At 39.0% G+C, this 19,929-nt stretch overlaps 1 protein-coding gene across 4 annotated transcripts in view; it reads right to left on the minus strand.

Moving 5' to 3' along the window:
- LOC133520500 (phosphatidylinositol 4-kinase beta) overlaps positions 1-19,929 on the minus strand; it is a 64,057-nt gene that overhangs the window by 20,554 nt on the left and 23,574 nt on the right. For 3 of the 4 annotated variants that reach the window (XM_061854943.1, XM_061854946.1, XM_061854945.1), the window contains exon 2: positions 9,166-10,069. In XM_061854943.1, the coding sequence (XP_061710927.1) occupies positions 9,166-10,069 (904 nt within the window). Of the gene's footprint in view, positions 1-9,165; positions 10,070-13,950; positions 14,183-19,929 lie in introns of those variants that run through there. The other variant, XM_061854944.1, reaches the window with a different exon arrangement.

A 19,929-nucleotide genomic window follows, 5' to 3' on the forward strand; every position in this document is an offset into this window, starting at 1 on the left:
ATATCAATGTTATTTGCCCGTGTCGATGTCAAAAAGGCCGAAATCATCATCACCAATGTTCAATTGTTCACTCTCACTTCAGTATGGGGCTCGTCAAAAAAGGAGTCTACAGATTTTTAACGGGTCGAACATCTTGGAGTTGCAGGCGTCCGCAGACTACAGCGATCGCTTACTATCAGGCGGACCGCATGCTTGTTTGCCACCAATAAGGAGGGGGGGAAAAAGCCAAGCTAGCTATAGCTTAGCACGTTTGTTTTCCGTCTCTTTAGACTAGATCTGGTATCGCCCACTTGATTAGGTATTTGTTCGGTGATTAAGTCGATTTTTAAATAGGGCCCGTTTTTCTGATACGTTCATCTTTGTCTATCCTGACGCGGTTGTTTTGTTGTTGAATTTGGGACCTATTGTTAATAGGGAGAAGGGTAGTTGTCTGCCCCGCACGTCAGATCGCCTCTCGGCAAAATAAATCAAATAATTTAATTAGAATGCCGCAAAAGGCGCTCGAAAGCTCTATTCGTGAGCTCCAACAAATACTCACCACGGTGACAAATCGTTTAAGTGCACTAGAGACGAAAATAAGTGAGCAAAATGAGATAATCATCAAGCAAACAGAAGCAATAAATAGCCAGAAATCGAGTTCGGAGGGTATCTCAGCAACAAACCGTAAGTCCATCACCGCCTATATTACGCCACCAGCCCCGGCAGCGCTGCAGCGTCAGCGCCCAGTGCGTCAAACACGCCTAAAAGCCGCCGCGACTGCTACATCAAGCAATAGCGCCGCAAAAAAATCAAGCGCAATAGCTGCGGGCGGATCACGTACACTACACGTCGCGACGACTCCCGAGGTAAACCGACCGGCAAGTATGAATCCAGACCCAAGTATGACGCCGGACCTAAGTATGAATCCGGACCCAAGTATGAATCCGGCCCCAAGTAGGAATCCGGGTCCAAGTATGAATCCAGACCCAAGTATGAATTCGGACCCGAACACCTCCAACTTGCAGTCAATATATTCAAAAGCAAAACTAAATGACAGTACGACAGAACACACTAACTCCACCGACAATGACTATCGCACCGTGTCATACAAAAGAGGCCGTATGCAACCAAAAACAACACGAGTTGCAATCACCGGAACAGGCCCAGCAGATACGGACTTACTTACTATAGAGCGCGGTAAAAAAATTCACGCCTGCTTTTTTAAAAGCGACACAACCCCGGAGGCTATCAGGTCTTATATAGCTAAAAAGACTGGGTATACGAACTGCACGGCCGAAAAATTACGCCTAAAGCATGAGCACTATGCATCGTTTGCAATCACTGTCCCGTGCAGTAAGTATGAAGAAATGATGTCTCCAAATATCTGGCCATCTGGAACGGAGGTGAGCGAGTGGTTTCGAGGCGGCGCCGGGCGCGCCGGGCGCGCTCCCCCCCGACCCCGACACCGCCGCCTCGCGCACGTCGATCGACCAGCCGCCGGCGCAGAGAACAACTGACACCGACACACAGGCACCGCGAACTACGGTTCTCACGGTCTGCCACCAAAATATTAGAGGATTATATGGAAAAACGAAGCAACTAGAAATGTTACTAAGTAACGACCTGACGTGTGACATTTTAATTTTAACCGAACATTTTTTGCGTAGCCATGAAATTCATGCCGTGACATTAACTAATTTCGATTTACTATCACATTACTGTAGACCAAACATAGAACGGGGTGGAAGCTGCATTTATGCTAAATCAGATATAAAGGCTTTGACCCGATCGGACTATTGTGAGTTGTCTCGCGAGCAGGTTTTTGATGTTTGCGCAATACATATAATACATGAGGATCTTTTAATTGTGGGAATTTACCACTCCAACCTAACAAATCATTCCGAATATCTCGGGTTATTCGATGGCCTGCTGGCCAAAATAAATGAAGACAAACTCCAAGCAATCATAATGGGCGATATTAATATCGACTTGCTTAAGAATACTGCCATCAAAAAACAACTATGTGATATTTTATCAGCTCATAATTTTGGTCAGTATGTTAACGAAGTCACCCGGAAAGACGGTGATAGCGCGACGTTGCTAGACCACGCATATTCAAACATCCGTGACGACCGTGTGTCCGCAACATGCGTTGTCACTAACCTGAGTGACCATACAGCGCAGCGACTCACCGTGCCGCGCACTCCACACTTGTCGTCCCCACTGATAACGAAACGTGTTTTTAGCGATACAAACATAACATCTTTTGTAACTGCGCTTGAGTCTATAGATTGGAAAGGTATAGTGGCTAAGCACACGGGCAATTGCAATCAATTCGCAACTACAGTTGTTAACATCTTCACATTCCTACTCGAGATTCATTTCCCATTAAAAAATATGAATACTCGTCCTAAAAATAATCCTTGGATTGATCAAGAACTTAAAGACCTTAAATTGTTAGTTTTCGATTTTATTAAATTATCAAATAAATACCCGGGCAATATGTCTTTACATGACGCTTCAAATGAACTACTGAAATCGTACAATAACAAATTAAAATGCAAACGTACTATATATTTTAATTCATTAATTAGTAACAACCCCAATAAAAGTAGAGCAATGTGGAAGGCTATAAACATCGAGCTGGCTCGGGCGCCGCGCCCGCGCGTCGACTACACCGAGCTACTCACGGACAGCGCCGGCAGCCCGTTCGCAACCAAACAACTTGCGGTAGACGCGCTCAACCACGAGTTCGTAACGGCTGCCGCCGCATGCGGCGCGCCCGCCGCTGACCACAGCAGCTGTATCACCTCCTTATCTGACGGGTATGTCGCCAGTGATAGCTCTATAAGACTCAGGCCTTTTACACCAGCTGAAGTCGCAAACATATTTAAAACTTCTATCGCGACCAAAACAGTACCGACGTTTACGGCCTCTCTGCTAATCTGTTAAAACGAGCTAGTCCCGCAATTAGCTACGTTCTTTGTGAACTATTCAATAGCTGCATGCGAACAGGAGTATACCCTGAGAATCTGAAAAAAGTAAAAATAAGCCCACTTTACAAAGGTAAGGGTAAAAAATCATTAATAAAATCCTACCGCCCCATATCCCTGGTCCCAGTGCCCAGCAAATGTTTCGAAGTAGGTTTAAACAAGAGGCTACTCGGTTTTTGGGCACAAAAGAATACACTGTCGGACAGCCAATATGCCTACCGCCCTGGCCGGTCCACCACTGACCTAGTGCGAGAAGTAGTGCGCTGCGTATTGAGCGCCCGCGAAGCGGGGAACCACGTAGGTGTCATCTGCTGCGACCTGTCCCGTGCCTTTGACACTGCAGACCACGTACTCGTCTCCAATAAGCTAGCCCACTACGGTATCCGAGGCCTAGCCACCAAGCTAATACTGTCCTTTATGACTGACAGAGCGCAAGTGGTGGTAGGCGACGGAGGGAGGGTCGTTTCTGCCGAGCTAAAAAATCTGATGGGGGTCCCTCAAGGATCGTGCCTCTCCAACACCCTGTTCAGCGTCTTGCTGAACGATCTGCCAATGGCTATAAAAGGTGCTGATATATTCATGTACGCCGACGACGTCACGGCAGTCGTCAGCACTGCGTCGCAGCGGGAGTTGGAAGCGGCCCTAAATCTCGTCATGGAACAACTCCACCAATGGTTTCAGGCAAATGGTTTGGCTCTAAACAAAGAAAAAACCAGCTACATGATATTCAAGCTAAACGGCCATACAAGCCCAACCACTAGGGTGTGCGCTGGCGGTGCCCCTATACAGCACGTGAACGGCGCACGCCTGCTTGGTTTCCATCTCGATAGTGCCCTAACGTGGGAGACGCACATCGATGAACTATGCAAGAGAGTAGGGAGTGCGTGCTTCGCGCTGCGGCGATTGACGATCACCGCCGGAAAGCGTGCGGTGCGAGAGTGCTATTTCGCAACAGTGCACTCGCTCCTCACGTACGGCGTGGAGCTTTGGGGCCGCGCCTCCGACTGGAAGCGCGTCTTCTCACAGCAAAAGCGCGCCATTCGCGCGATGGCTGGTAAGGCGGAGGATGCCCCCGCGCGTGACCTATTCCGCGATTTAAAGATTTTGCCCCTGCCTTGTTTACTCATCTACCAGGTTTCAGTGTTCACACACGGGAACCTGGATTTGTTCAAGCGCAGAGGCACTAACACTAACTATAGTCTACGCAGTAATAGACACCACAATAGGCTGGTCGCCGAACCACACAAACTCGCCAAGTCACAGCGATCTGTGTACTATTTAGGCCCCTCTATTTACAATCGCCTGCCGAACTCGGTAAGAGATGCAGCTTCCACCGCGGCATTTAAGGTTAGACTCAAGAAGTGGCTGACACAAGAGTCATTTTATTCATATGACGAGTTTTTTAGTCTACCGCTTGTTATTTAAATGGTAAACAATATTGTGAAATATTATTGTGACATAATAAAATATTTGAATATGATATAATTTACATACAATATAATAATTAATTACATACAATATAAAATAATAATTGTATCTGCATGAATTTTATTTGTAAGATTATTGTAATTGATAAACTATTGCAAACTCACACGACACGACATGTAACAATTGTTATTAATAAATATTTCATTTCATTTCATTTCATTTCATTTCATTTCATTTCATTTCATTTCATTTCATTTCATTTCATTTCATTTCATTTCATTTCATTTCATTTCATAAATTAAAGTTTATAATAGTGGAATATATACAATTTTGTACCGGGGGTCTCAAGAAGCTATTTATAAAATTATCTGAATCCAATAGCAAGAGCATAAGTATAATAAAGGTGACATGCGGATGACGACTGCAGCTACATTACTGTTGCAACATAACTGCTGCGGCGGCATAGACATGTCTCTGTCAACTGTCAAAATCCTGTTCCTCGAAAATGAGTCCCGCTTGAACGATCTAATCGAGACAGTAACGCCGCAATGAAATCAACGCAAAAATCCATGGATATTGATAGCGACATTTTACGGCTCAACGCCTCAGCAGTAAAGTTAACGTTCCAAATGTTACAATAGTAATACTGCTGCGCTCTTCGTCCAAACGTCAGCTTAAGATGAACGCTTGATATTTGTTGCAACTTAATTTCCATATAGCCAATTACATATATGTTTTGGTACAACGTTCCAATCAAATTAATGTCTTGATCAATAATACCGGTAGGTATATGAATAGGTTTTCGCATGACATAAGTTTTACCCACGCGATGTCATTTTTTATTCGCAAATGCTACAGCCACACCCGCCCGATATAGGTACGCCTACATGTAACTAAACCGTTCCCACCATATTAGACTATGTTTCAAACAAACATGTGTAGAACCGAAAACGAATAGGAAGTTTAGCCTTAATCAACTCCGGGCAAAATATTGTTTTACACATTTGAAAGTTGCAAGAAAAGGTGAAATACTGTATGTGTATTATTCGGCACAAAGATTCGCGGAAAAGTAGACTAAGACGTGAAAAGAAACGTTGGCCGAAAAGAAGGCCGAATGGAAATGCAGCATGTAGCACAATTAAACATTGCCCTTGTTCGCTAATGGAATCCTATGGACGTTTCGCACATTACATGCTCAGAATAAAAGATACGCGGAAACGTTTCCTTGTAAGCGATTTGACTGAGCAAACCCATAAAAGGAACAATAGCGGACTCAAATCACGTTCTACTGATAGTACCTGTTGCACACTCCACGATATTGGAAAGAAAACGTACTGTCACAATATGTCGTATTCCTAAATACTTATGTAGATAATAACCTATATGCATCATATCTTGAATATGCGAGAATCCGTAACGAACTGTAAATAATTAACATTTTGGTTTGTTTAATTTAAATAACAACTTTCATTGACGTTCCTTCTAAATAGCATGTTTTCAATTGTTTACGGCTAAGAGGAAAAAAAAAACTTTATGAGCGCAAATTGAGTTCATTGAGAATGGAATTAACTACTTAATTGTTTTTTGATCGGTCGGTAGCTTGAAACTAAAAACAGCTTAATTTACGCAGTTAAGTTTTTTGAATAATACACTGTCTGCAAATAAAAGCATACTTAAAGTATTTTATCACCACATTTTCAGGTAAGTGAACAAATAATGTATTTTTATTATATTTCCTGACATTGTTTCAAAAACACCTTATACTTATGCCTCAAAGAAAACTGGACTTTTACTCGTATGACACGAATATTTTACCAGGTCTCTTTAAGCCTCGCCCTGGCAACTAAGTAACTCGTCATAAAATGCCTTTCATTTCGTTCCACTGCGATACTGCGGTATAGTATGAATCATCTAAAATGATTTTTGCGCCTTTAACCCTAAGCTGTTTATTTTGTGCATTGCGGTAGATACCCAATTTCTCATTAGTGAAAAGGATCACGCCCGTTTAAACGGCATTTTAGCGCTCTATTTATATGGTTCTAGTTTAGGTAACTAAATTCAGAGAGATAACACGTTTGGATACTGTAGGATGACCGATAAGAATATTTGAAGATAATAAAAAGCTGTAACATAAATTTGAGCCATATGTCGCCAAAACTGCTTTTTAAACCGGCTTGATCCTTCTCACTAATGAGAAATTCGGTAGCCACCGCGGTGCACTAGAGAAATGATGCCTTTTGTTTAACGGCTTAAGGTTAGAGGCGAAAAAATCATTTCAGATAATTTATACCTAATATTTCTCTCTATCTATAGCGACTAAATATATCTACCTAATCTTGAATCTGGTGCAGGCCCAATGTAAACTGTAAGTAAAAATTTATAAGGAAAATCCTCTCAGCCGCCAAAGACTCATGTAAAACAAAGCGCTTCAATTAAAGAAACTATAATGATTCGCTATCAAATCTACTGTAACGATATGGCTATTGTTGTACCTATAATATTTCAAGGATACTACTTCATCTTGATAATTAATTGATTTTAATAACATTATGTATCTTGATAAGTTTTTGACTATGATTATGTTAATTAGTGTTTGTGCTCATAAATAACAATTCCTCTGGTAGGTTCAATAGTTTTAGTATTAGCATTACTGTATAATCGTTCTGGTTGGAACGTACACAAAATTGAAAATGAAAGAGAGCAAGAAACATTGACGGGGCATAATAATATTCGTAGAGAAAGTCAGGGCTTAGGACTCAGGATTTGAGTAATTTTATTACATTATCGAAGTGTAAATAATTCATATCTATGAAACTATTGAAAAATAAACATGTTTAGCGCTGAGTCTATACATAAAAGCGCGCTTTGCAAGGAAAATTAAACAGGGCTTTGCATACGCTGACTGGCTGTCGAAACTGGCTGTTTGTTAAGCAGTTTTCGTCGGCCAGGTAATGAGTGCGGATAGAGTTACGGACATGCGCGATAATCTGCCGAACGCTTGAACGGCAGCTAACTTACTGTTATAACATCGTGTGTCCTAACGAGGACCCATAAAGTTAATTGCATTTGATATGGTTTGGTATTTCTCTAAGATTTAGATGTTAACGATGCAAGCTGTAATATGGAGATCATTACAATGTTTTTGTTGAATGTGTACTTTCATGGTGAATATATTATCATTTGGATTTCGAGAGAAGTACATATATATAAAAGTCTCTTATAGAAGAAACACTGAAATGATCAGAGATTAAATAGTTTCGATACGAAGAAATGATGATGAAGACACAAATTTTGAGTAATTTATATCTATGCTTTTTGTGTAGGTACTTAATTTTGTTCATTATTCCCATTGGGAAAAAAACTTTCATTCCATTGCATTTCTAATTAAATGACTGTTTCAAAGTTCAAACAGAGAACGAATTGAAATATGAAACGAAAATGTGAAACAAAAGAAAATCCCCTCCTTTTTATTACTACAAATTGATTCATTCAAATAAAAGAACTACCCTTTCGTTTTCAATAGCCACCCGCTTGTCGCGTCACGACTCTTTATTTAACTTTATATAACTTTGAACAATAAAATAACAAATTGCAGTCTTATTTTTATACACGTCTTAGTTAAGAAAATTAGGTCAACGAATGTCTATGTTGTGTATAGTATAGATCAATTAAATCAGAACGAATATAATTGCGCTACGTGAAAGCGTAAGCGGCTTTCGCCTTAGCACATAATTATAATATGGATCTTCAAGTGAATGAAGGCAACATAAGACGATAATCTCTGAAACAATTATAGGTACGTAAAGATCTTCCTCTCCCTTTGCTTTTCCGGAATCGCAACTGTATCTTATGGGACTAATGACAAAGTAGGTATCAACGGAACAGCTATATATTCTATTATAGAATGGAACTAATGGAAGAATATAACATGATAATTTGTGACAAAATTAATGTTAAGCAATAAGTAAAGCAGGATAATGTTTTATTTCAATGATAATTAAAGTAAATAGCTACTTGACATGTATCCAAATTCTATTTATTATGTAACATAATGTAACATAATTTATTTTACATTATAAACAATAAGTACTTAACGCGTATTGGGTCCCTATAATTGTTTAATATTAGTTCGATCAACCACCCATAAATACAGCTCATCCCATATTCAGGTCGTATAATTTAGATTATTAACACGTTCAATCACAGATTAAGTACGTGTTCCAATTTGATCAAATCTGGCTTAAAACATCGGCATTATCTGACCCAAACAAAACAAAGTAACTTATTATATTAAAGAACTTATTTAATATTTCACAGCCTACAGCCCATTAGCATAATCTTATTAAATAACACGGATACCTGTTTTTTGCACTTTACCAAGCGCAGTTCATTTACATCAGCCTTTAAAAGTCGCGTTTATTAAGGTTTGCCTTTCATTTTCCGCGTGCTGTACGCGGAAAATGAAATCTGAAATCTTTTGTTTAACCATAAATTTCAACTTAGCAACCTAGCAACTGACATTGCATATGTATATTTCCATTAACATTGTATATTCAAATTTAAAAAGGACTGATATTTCAACCGCGAGACCGCGACATTACATGGTGGATTACATAACTGTTAATTCATTTTCTTATTTGTTTTTATTCGCTGAACTATGCTGCCCATATACGATACATGAACAGCATAGCGCATTCACAAATATACATATTTATTTTGTGGCAATATTCAGCAGAAACCGCGTATGAATGTATGTAACACGTACCTGTGTTTGTGGTGCTAATCGCGGCGCTCCACAGGAGCACTGTTCGCCGCATAAGCAGCCGCTATCGAAGGCCCGGCCCGAGGCCAGGTCACCAAGGTGGCGCCCCGACGGCGTCGCCAGCCGCAACGCCGACGCGTCCGACTGCGACCGGTGGTGCCCGCGCCGCGCCGCCGGCCTGATCTCCTCGGCCAATATTGAATCTCTAAACTTCATCGCTTTCGACCGCTTCGCGTCCCCTCCGAATGCCGTCAATAACCAGGCCAACCTCAGAGAAAACTCCGCACTTTGTTTACACCTAAACACTAAATATGGCTTTAGGACGTCGGCCACATCACTCATCTCTATATACATGGTCGCCAATTGCGGCAAATAAAAGTCTACGTCCTCGTGCGGGAACGAGAAAAGTTTATTGGCCAGGTACGCCTGCACGCCGGGGTCTTTCGAATTGAAGAGGTATGAGATGGCCATGCTCATGTCGAAGAGTTTGCTTTCGAACAGTCGGAGTAGGAAGTCTTTGTTTTTCGATGTGTCCGCGTCCGCGGTCTGGTCCGGTTCGGATTTTGTTTCGTTTGTCTCATTAGTGTCGGGCGGATCGGGTGGTTTGTCAGTGTCTTCGGGGTTGCCGGAGTCGAGACTCTCGCGGGAGCGGGCGGCGGCGGACGGCGGGGGGCGATCGTCCTCGGGCCCATCAGGGGGAGTGTGGATGCCGGAGTCGTCGGAGCCGGCGGGCACCTCGGGCGGCAGCGCGAGTCGCGGCGCCGCCGGCTCGCAGGGCAGCCGGCCGGGGCAACCCTCGGGCGACGTCGGCGTCATGTCCTCGGGTATCCGCTGGAGGACGGAGTCCAGCGAGCGGTTCCGCTGGTGGCCGCATCCCGCCGGCGGCCCACTGGCACCCGTCACATGTCTGTGAACAAACATGAATAACATTAATCAAACTACACAATACGAACTATAAATTTCTATTCTAATTAATATAGACAGTAAAAGATTTCCCCCCTAGTATTCGTAAGATTTTGTACAAAAAACCTGTGTTGTTTGATATCAACTGGCAGGCGCATCTCAAACGTTGTAGGAGTAGGATTAATGAATCATAAATATGGCAGCTGATAGGGATGAATAAAAGAGGCTTCACCGAGCTTAATAAATGAAGCAAGAACAGGAAAATGATGGTGGCAAATATAGTGAAAAATACGTGCAACAACAAACGGAGCTTAAAGCTTTCATCTTTTGTGAGTTACGAAGCTTTTAAAAGCTCCGCGGGTGCGACAACAGCGTTCATAATACTTAGTCTATTGCTGTCATGACACGTTATAAACAACGATGCCTCACACTAGTTACATACACGTACAGAGATTTTACATTTTATAAGACCTACAGTACACACATCATAAATCCTATACGATGCTTTCAAAATCAACAAATATTGGCGAGCATTAAGATAAACTGTTTTGTTACAACAAATCTCATATCTGTAAAAATATTATTGCTTCATTACTTTATCAAACTCGATTTGGTAATGACATTCAAATTTCGAACATCTCTAAAAAAAGGTCAGTTTGATTTTACCTCTATTCTAATATGAGGAGAGATGACGTTTTATTCGAAATGAAATGTTAATTCCAAACAATTTTGACAAATCACGCATGTTCGTTCAAACGATATGGCAATCGGCCCGCGACCCGACTCTTAGTTTGTCTCTGAACTAAGAACCCACTAAGTTCGTTTCATAAACTCACACTCGTATTTTAAATGCCTTTCATTATGTAGCAACCTCATAAACTACTCTAATAACTCTGCGTCACTGATTATTGTAATTCAAATAGCGCAAAATTCGTCTTATATAAGATGCAGGATTTATTAGTGTACCTATCTATGTATTCTGGTAAACCACCTTTAACAACAATAAGAAATACGCGCAACTTTAGTTTATCAAGATAGTTTGGTTTAGTTTTATTTTAGATGAGTGCTGAAATAGCGAAAAATATTGCACTAATTGAGATTCAATTTCAATTGAAACTTTGATCAATGACGACTGCCAAGGTAGAAGATGATGCTTGAGTGACATTTGTGATATTTGACTATGAGTATAATTGGATGATATTGTGTAGCATCTTATTTATAATTACACGTTATATGCACATTTTCTGAAAACAGGCAGATATCAAGTATTTCATATACCTAGTCGATTCGATACGAATTTAAAAATAATGTAAATATAAACCATGACACTCAGTCATTCGGCCAATGATTGCGTCAGAAGGAGGGTAATGTTTTTCGGGCGTATGTATGTGTAAGGGTAAGAGAGATGTGAAATTTAAAATTAAAATAATATATTCTTTTCAATTTAAATTTCAAAGGGCATGTAAGGGCAAAGTCGATTATTAGGTCGAACCATAGTAGTCTCATTCGATATTTAATAACACCGTTAGAGTAACAAGAATAGAGATATCTATAAACAGTAAGGTAAGACGGAGACAGCGCTTTACAAATAAAAGACACTTCCAATATGTCGTTGTTTCAATAATCAAGTCCTTACATATGTATGTCCATTTCTTTGGCACGCCCTACAGCCCAAACGGCTGGACGGTTTTTAACATACGTTCTGTCGTTAAATTCGGCATAAATATGGTAGTGACACAGGCTATCAAAATTTAGAAAATGGCGGGTTTTTTTACAGCAATATGGGTATCGAATGAAAGCTAGTGAAAAGTTCATTTCAAAAATATATGAACACATCGGGTTCTTTGTTTTTAAAATAATTGTTCCTCTTGTGTATGTTATTTTGACATCAATGTGGAATAAACTATAGAACAGATTCTATCTTATACTTCAGTGAATTTCAAATTCTTCTCACAAAAATACTCTCGTATTTCCCGTCATGTCACGATCATTGAGCTAGCAAACACAATTTGCAATATTTATTCTAATAATTGGATAACAATTACTGTCGCCGAGGTCGCGGATAGCATTGCATCGCATCATCAAACGAATCACAAAGAATGTTATTGATGGCGGCGCGAAATTAAGAAATCTCCTCGTGAATGCAGTGGTTTCGAGTGTTTCGACATGGGTCTGAAACTCTTTTTGGTCGACTTAGCCTTTATTGTGTCGAAGCAGCTATTACGATTATAACTGAAAAGATTATTGCTTAAGAACTAGTAGTTCTTTTTATATTTATAAATTTTATATTGAAGGCTTCAAATATTGAATGTCTTGCTAAATTCCCATTGTGGATTCATATCCAATATATATAGATGGTCTATGTCGCCTCTCTATGTTAACCTCTCTTTCTAACAAATATACAAAGAGTAGTTGTTAGAAAGAGTGGCGAACAGCGAGATAGTGCTATTGGTTTATTATAAACGAAACAGGTGTGAACATACTTATATGTTTGGTCGTATTTAGTGGCGTAGATATTTTTATTTTTCCGGTTTCCGGCAAGCAAAATCAAGTTTGCTTTAATTATTTCTGGTATCGCATGTAATTTGTGTTTTTTTTTCTAACTTTGTTTATAAACTATCAATAACACATACAACTCTCTCGCTTCATGCAAAAATATTCCTAGATAGTTTTGTTGATATATGGATTTTGTTTCACTTGTCCTTCATAACACTGATGTAAGTATTCATAGACATCTAAAAGTTTCATAATAATCGGGAAAAGTAGGTAATATACCTAGGTAGTAAAAAACAACAAGTAGGTTGGACCAGTTCGACGTCAGAGGTAAGTAGTTAAGTACCTATGATTTCCAGCCATTTACAATACTTCAAACGCGTAAAATCTGCTTTGATTCGACATAGACCGCACAATTTAACACAGTTAAAGTGGTAATTCGAACAAATCTCGCTAGACCTACGTGTATTGGTTGTTTAGTTAAAAACCTTTTTTCTATTCATCGGCTGTAAAGGTTGAATTAAAATTTCGTATAGCTACGGTCACGTCTGAAAATATGGATACGAAAAAAGTACCAAAAATATGTACACACGACTTTATTGCACATATGTTAAGGTAGTGTATACATATTTTTGGCACATTTTTCGTATCGATATTTTCAGACGTGACTGTACCAAACTATAATTGCGTAGTTTTCATGTATTGGCTACCAACTCAACTATAATCTACATTTCGATACACTGTAGTCAACCATAAAAAAATATTATAAAATAGTGATATAATCAAGCTTTTCAATCTCGTACCTCACACTCGGCTAAAAAGCTCTTTATTATATCACGACTGTATAAAATACTATTGCAAATGAGACACCGCTTGATACTTCGCCTTAAAGTAACAATTTTTTTCCGTTGTGGGCTTCAATCGGCTGTGAGAAAATGGTTCATTCGCGTGGAAAAGGCATCTCAACAAAAGAAACGACTGTTTCCCGAGCAAGTGACATGAATAAAACTTATTACCTAGATAACCTAGGTAAGACTTGTTGGTAATGACATGGCACTATGTGGTGTACACGTTTTTCCTGGTGTGCTCTAAACCTGGTTAATCGGTGAATATTTTACACGGGTACATTAGATAGGTAGGTACGTCCCACTTGTACAATACAACAAGAACGCTTATGACGAATAAAGGCCAAAACACATAATTATAAAACAAATGCTACTCCATTTATTCCTTTTTAATTAATAGACCTTAGCTGTTAACACCTACATAAATATAGTCCTCCTGAAGCTCCAAAAGGCCAGTAATATGTAAAGTATGAAAACATCATAAATCTAGTTTGCACGTATAAATAATAGCGTTGATATCGTACGTGGATTATGGAATAAAACATACTTATAGAACGGGTCCTCATAGTACTGCAGTCCAACAACAACTATTTTCCTAACCATTTCCGATACACTTAGCACTGGTCACCGTAATATTCCCAAGCCTTCACACAAACATTATTGTAACACTGACAATCCAAGAGGCATTGTTGGCGCGAATGTAAACAGTTTCTCAAACGGAACGCACGTCTGCTCCCGAGAACCGTGAGGGGCGTACTGTTTTACGCAACGCATCAGCACGCCGCAGCATACCATTCGAACACTCTACTACGCCAGCAAAATACGCCAATATCAACGGTTCGACCATAACAATAAGAAATAGAATCGTTTCCAATACTTGAAAGCTGTGTCGTCCATTGTACAAGGATCGCCTCGATTACGCTACTAGCCTGAACTCCACTGAACAACAAATGAAACAGTAAACAAAGATTCGCGGCCCAAAGATAAAGATTTCCCCAACCGACTTCACGAGTGTCGGAGTTTACGTGAAAACTGGTTTCTATGGACGCACATACAACACACTTGCGCAAACTGACGTAGGCAGTAGGCACACGTGCAATTAACGATGGAGCTTGACAACAAATTATACTTCATTGTCAAAAAACAATGCCCGTAGTCGAGAAACTCGCCTACGTCACTGGAAATTGTGTTCGAAGGTTTATTGACGCGATTTCTTCATACGTGCGAGCATAGGACTCTAATATCTACACGAGCACTCGTAACATATTTGTATTCGTTGGATATCAACAGGTGCTCATATCGCTACCTTCTGAGGAATGTGCCGCATTAGTGTTCCGCGCAGGGAATATTAAAGAGAAACAGTTATGCTCGTAAACAAAGTTGGCTCATATAAAAGTAGAACTAACACTTGTTTGTATTCAGTAGTGGCCATCTGTCCTATTACGAAGCGCAGACAGACGTGATGACATAACGCTGAATTTGTAAATGCATACCAACATTTGGGAGAAAGCGGACGACGACCCTGTAAATCTCCATCGCTAGTTAAACTATCAATTTCAGAAGAGCCATCTGGCACAAGCGGCCCGTACACCTAGAGGCTTTCTCAACGCGGACGCATATTCACCCAATCAAGAAAGTAGAGGAAGTGGAAGTGTTATGGCCACTTACTGAGCAAGAATTCCGACGCAGCGCGAGTGGGGAGGGAATTAACATCGGTTATTTTTGGAACATTATCGAGTAAGGGGCATATGTTGCCTCCTGCTAACCACATGTGGCGTTGATAGAGTCGCAGCTCGGAAGAGCATTTATCGGATTCCAACCATTCCGGGCTAATGGGATCTAAGCACGTGGAAATGCAGACATTGCAGACTGAGTGAAAACCATTCTATTCATTCGCAAATAAGTCGGGTCGCACGAATGGGAAGTCGCTAGGAAACGGATTTCTAACTGCGACACGTACTCGTCGTAGTTAGTTTCCAGTAATGGAAATGGAATCGTTAATTGGGTACTTGCCACAACATGTTGAATATTATAACAAAATTTTGTTAAATGGATAGAAAATGAGCCATCCATTATAAAAAAGTGGAATTTAAAAAATTATATTGAGATTATAAAAAAATACAAGGCTCCGAAATCTCAAAAAAAAAATTTTTTGTCTTTCTTAAATAGAAAAGAAAATGGTACCATTCGATTCCTTACATTTTATTGAAAAATAAATTGTATGACAACTATACACATAAACGCAATATTTCAGGGTCAAAATGGCAATTTCCTTGATCTTCCATACATTTAGGACCGACTTATATGATGTGATGTCACATCACCTTATCATTTTGTTAGAGGCGTTTCAATCGTCGAGTGCGAGCATCAGACTTTAATTGTCATTTTTGATCTTTGTGTTGCTTAAATGCCATGAGTCCTATATAGACAAGATCGTTTGACATTATTTACAAAAACAGTCAAGTAGCCAATTGCTTGATTTGCCAGAGATTTAGAAGAAGCCCTTTTAGGAGTTCATTGGGTTGAATACAAAATCTTTACCAACCGACATCAATCCATTGAGCTAATTACTAATATCATTACACTTGCCAGGAACAATAAACGTTCATATTTAATGAACAATTACCGCTAGTAAGCGCCGATCTTACTTCATGGACTTGAGCCAATAGACGGTTTTTATTGCCATTTCAATGAAAATTTAAAACCATACCAACGTCATCGTCTGCTAATTTAAGAGATATACGCTGAGAGCGATAAAGGCAATCTATTTATAGCAAAGTGTGATGCGGTCACCGTGACAGATCATTCGGGTCGGGAAGTCGAGCCACTATCAATGGACACACAGCACAGTAGAACTCCGGTATGGCCTTGCATGCCAGCCGATCAGATAAACTCTGCTCAAATTTGTTTATTAGATAATGGCAAGGCATCACGCATTCAGAAAATGAAATCATCACAAGCCAGGCGCGTGATTGAACTAGATCCAACGGCGTAGTGGATTTCTTACACCATAGATTTAACTTATAACATTCAATACTTATGTAATACACTGAGGAAAGTGAAACATCACTGATCCAATTTAATCCATAAAGAGAACTAATGTAGGTATGCACTGTTAAGTAGATGCTCTTGATTGGTACTCCTCAGTAAAATATACAACATACGGAATAAACAATTGATTAATATAAAATTAGATGGCAAGCGGTGTTCTTGTCGTTAAAGGGCGATCTCTACCGTACACACCCCCGTTCCGTTTATACACTAACACGTAATGTTAGACTGCAAACATTATACATCATTAAATACATTTGTAGCAAATTAAAGCCGCGAAATAGGGGAATGCCAGCAAGGTTGTAGCAGTTCATGCCAATAATTAAAGAAAAAATATTGACAAGAAAAAAACAAAACAATTACCGCTTGAAAGGTGTAACGAAATGCAAGTCTTCAATACTGCCAATAAAATAAAATAACGTCAATTAACTGTGGCGGTAACTATATTGATTTCGATTGGTTCATAGAGTTCAAGGAGTCTATGACATGTCTATGCAAACAAACATTCTACATTGTTGAATTTTCTTCTAGTTATACCTAATCAACTCTGAGCCTCCTTTCCTATATAAACGTAATATCATTTACCAACTGCACATAACGAAGACTCACATCTCACATCAGTAATGCGAATGAGCGATACTTGGAAAGGTACATCAATATAAGATACCAAAAAAACTTCTAAACAAAATGAGGATCACTCTGTCCAAGGACAGGAAACTTTCAAGGCTTTCAGAATTTGACGGTAACTAAATGACATGTATTTAACTATTAATAGCTAGACTAAAAATGATCACTAATTGTTTTACGGTTTGCCGAAGAATGCCTAATACAATATAGATATACACATGCACTCTAAATGGTCTCCAATCGAGTTAGCTACAGCAATGCTCTAACGAATAATGATATTCTACATAAGAATTCGATTTCATTAAACAAAAATTCAATTAAACCGTCAGTAAAAAAATCGACCTACCAGACAGCCCGAGTTCTCAAAAGGCATGACGTCAATAAGTCAAACAATGGTTGGATTGATTCGACTCGGCGCCCGGGCGCATTGTTCTGGCCATTGGGTGATTGGAGAAAGGAACGCATGGCTTCTAACTGATTTCTTGGTCCGTAGAAATAATGAAAGATATGAACGTTTATGGTTAGCATTGTTCATTGATAACGAAACAAAGATTCATACATTACATGTGTATTTGAAAATTTAGGACGTATTTTTTAACTATTATACAGTAGAAGTGTTTTTAAATGAAATTTTCTGAAATACGTACAGGACAGCTTTACCGTAGACAGCTGAGCATTTTAGATCTATCTAATGTACAGTCGAGTTCATAAATATGAATACATTTCTACACGTTAATCCATTGCAATAAGGTGAAAAAATGTATACATATTTATGAACGCCACTATAAATGTCTACCAAATGTATTTGTCATATTGTCATATACTTACCCATGTTAATGTGATTAACTAATCACATCCATATTTATTTTATTTGTTAATGTTGAGCTGCTGGTAACTACCAGCAGCTCAACATTAACAAATAAATATGGATTCGAGAAAAAGACCATGTCAATGTTGCGACCGAGTTGTTTATCTTAAATTTCGGTAAAACTAGGAACATGGTATGTTACGCTCCTCGGGGTGGTTAAGTAATTTCTTAAAAGCCCCGCACTCATGATTGTGAACATTAAATTTAAGGTGTTACGTGCTTGCCAAATAGCGCGAAAGTGAACGCCCGCCGACCTTGCGGAGTTGCGATGTTCGCTACACTTTCTGTGCGAAATTTCACGTGTTATGCCTCCAAAATGTATAATTACGTAATTATTTAAATCAATCCGAATATTTTACAACTTAACGCAAATGTATTTTACGTAATTGTAGTTAATATACCTAACTTATTCTCCACGACATTCAATTCTAAAACTGACCATGATGTAAATCACCATTAACATCTCTATGATTTTCTGCATTCAAACAATACCAGTGCTTAGGCGCATTGTAATTCAGAATCCTTCATTACAGAATGTTTAGCCAAGACACTGGAGTAGCCGCTGGTATTACAGCATTAGGCAAACCTTGACCCACTGGGAATTACTCTACTAACTTTGTTACTCGCGTATCGTTGAAGCAATGGTTTAACGGCGCAATAACTAATTAAAAACGTATCGCTTAACATAACTATTAAATAAGCAAGTCATCTGGAACTTCAGATCGTAACATAGATTGAGCAACAAGTGGAACTTAGGGCCACATAATATTTAATAGAACCATCGTATTCTGGGGCCACACGAAATAAACCAAGATGAAAAACACTTTCCTGTTTTATGGTTGAATTCCGGATCCAGCGAAGTTTTATGAGAGAAAATAACTCTTTGTAGTTATTACGAAGGGCAAAGTTATGTTGACTTTAATCTGCCTGAATTATCTTCAAAAGGAATCTAGAGTATCTAAACATAGACGGAGATTGGTGTTTCCTTAACGTCAACATTGCTGAGAAACACGTGCCTTCGGATTAGGTCCATATCGGTCGCCAAATAAGCCTCTATCGATATTTCTGGACGGTATGCCGTCACAATCCAATAACGCAGAAGCCTATTCAACCAATCTGCAGTACCCTGATTCCGTAACTGCTACGGCTTCTTTGAGCAGAGTATTTATTTAGGTATATTAACACAAGCATCGTGAAGAACCAACACTAATTCTGACATTAAATTACACTGAACATACGCAGATTTCTACCAAACACTCGTTCTCGAATTTAACAATTATAATTTCATGCGGTGGCAGCAGGCGGGAGGGTTATTATAGAGATGCACTTCGAATACAATCTTATCATAATAAAACAAGATCGCATAGGCCTACCTATAAGTTAATTGCCTCTCTATTAAAGAAATTAAACAATTTTACTTAAGCCAAGAGTTTAGATTTTTATCGGAGAAATCTAAAAATCATATCTAACTTACATACAATAAATAGATCTATATAAAAGGCAAATTTAAATATAAAATGTATTTAATAAAATTACTGACTGAGAAGCCAAAGACAAAGTTTAAACTTAAATAGTGACGGCATCGTGACCTCAAGCTACCTGGTACCTCAATTTGGCAAACTACTAAATAAGTTTCGTTTGCAATATTTTAAGTTTAGCTTACGATTTAGATTTCTTTATTTTATGAAAGCAAATACACGATAAATTTGCATAAGTTAAATTTAAAATAGATGTCAAATGTCAATTAATTTATTCGTATACCGCCTAATCAAACTTGAAATATTACGTTTTTTTTCACTAATGGTCTCTTTTTAAGCCGACGAACTTTAACTTATTCGAAACTTCTTGTTTCGAATGTTCCGTTTCGGTCTCCCATAAGATAAGTAAAGAGAATATAAACTTAGGTTTGAATATTTTGCTTTTAAAGTATCTCAATTTTAAGAACGTGATTAATGGTTTTGTAACCAATTTAATTAACAT

Source organism: Cydia pomonella, chromosome 8, assembly GCF_033807575.1.
Source record: "Cydia pomonella isolate Wapato2018A chromosome 8, ilCydPomo1, whole genome shotgun sequence".
Classification (NCBI taxonomy): domain Eukaryota; kingdom Metazoa; phylum Arthropoda; class Insecta; order Lepidoptera; family Tortricidae; genus Cydia; species Cydia pomonella.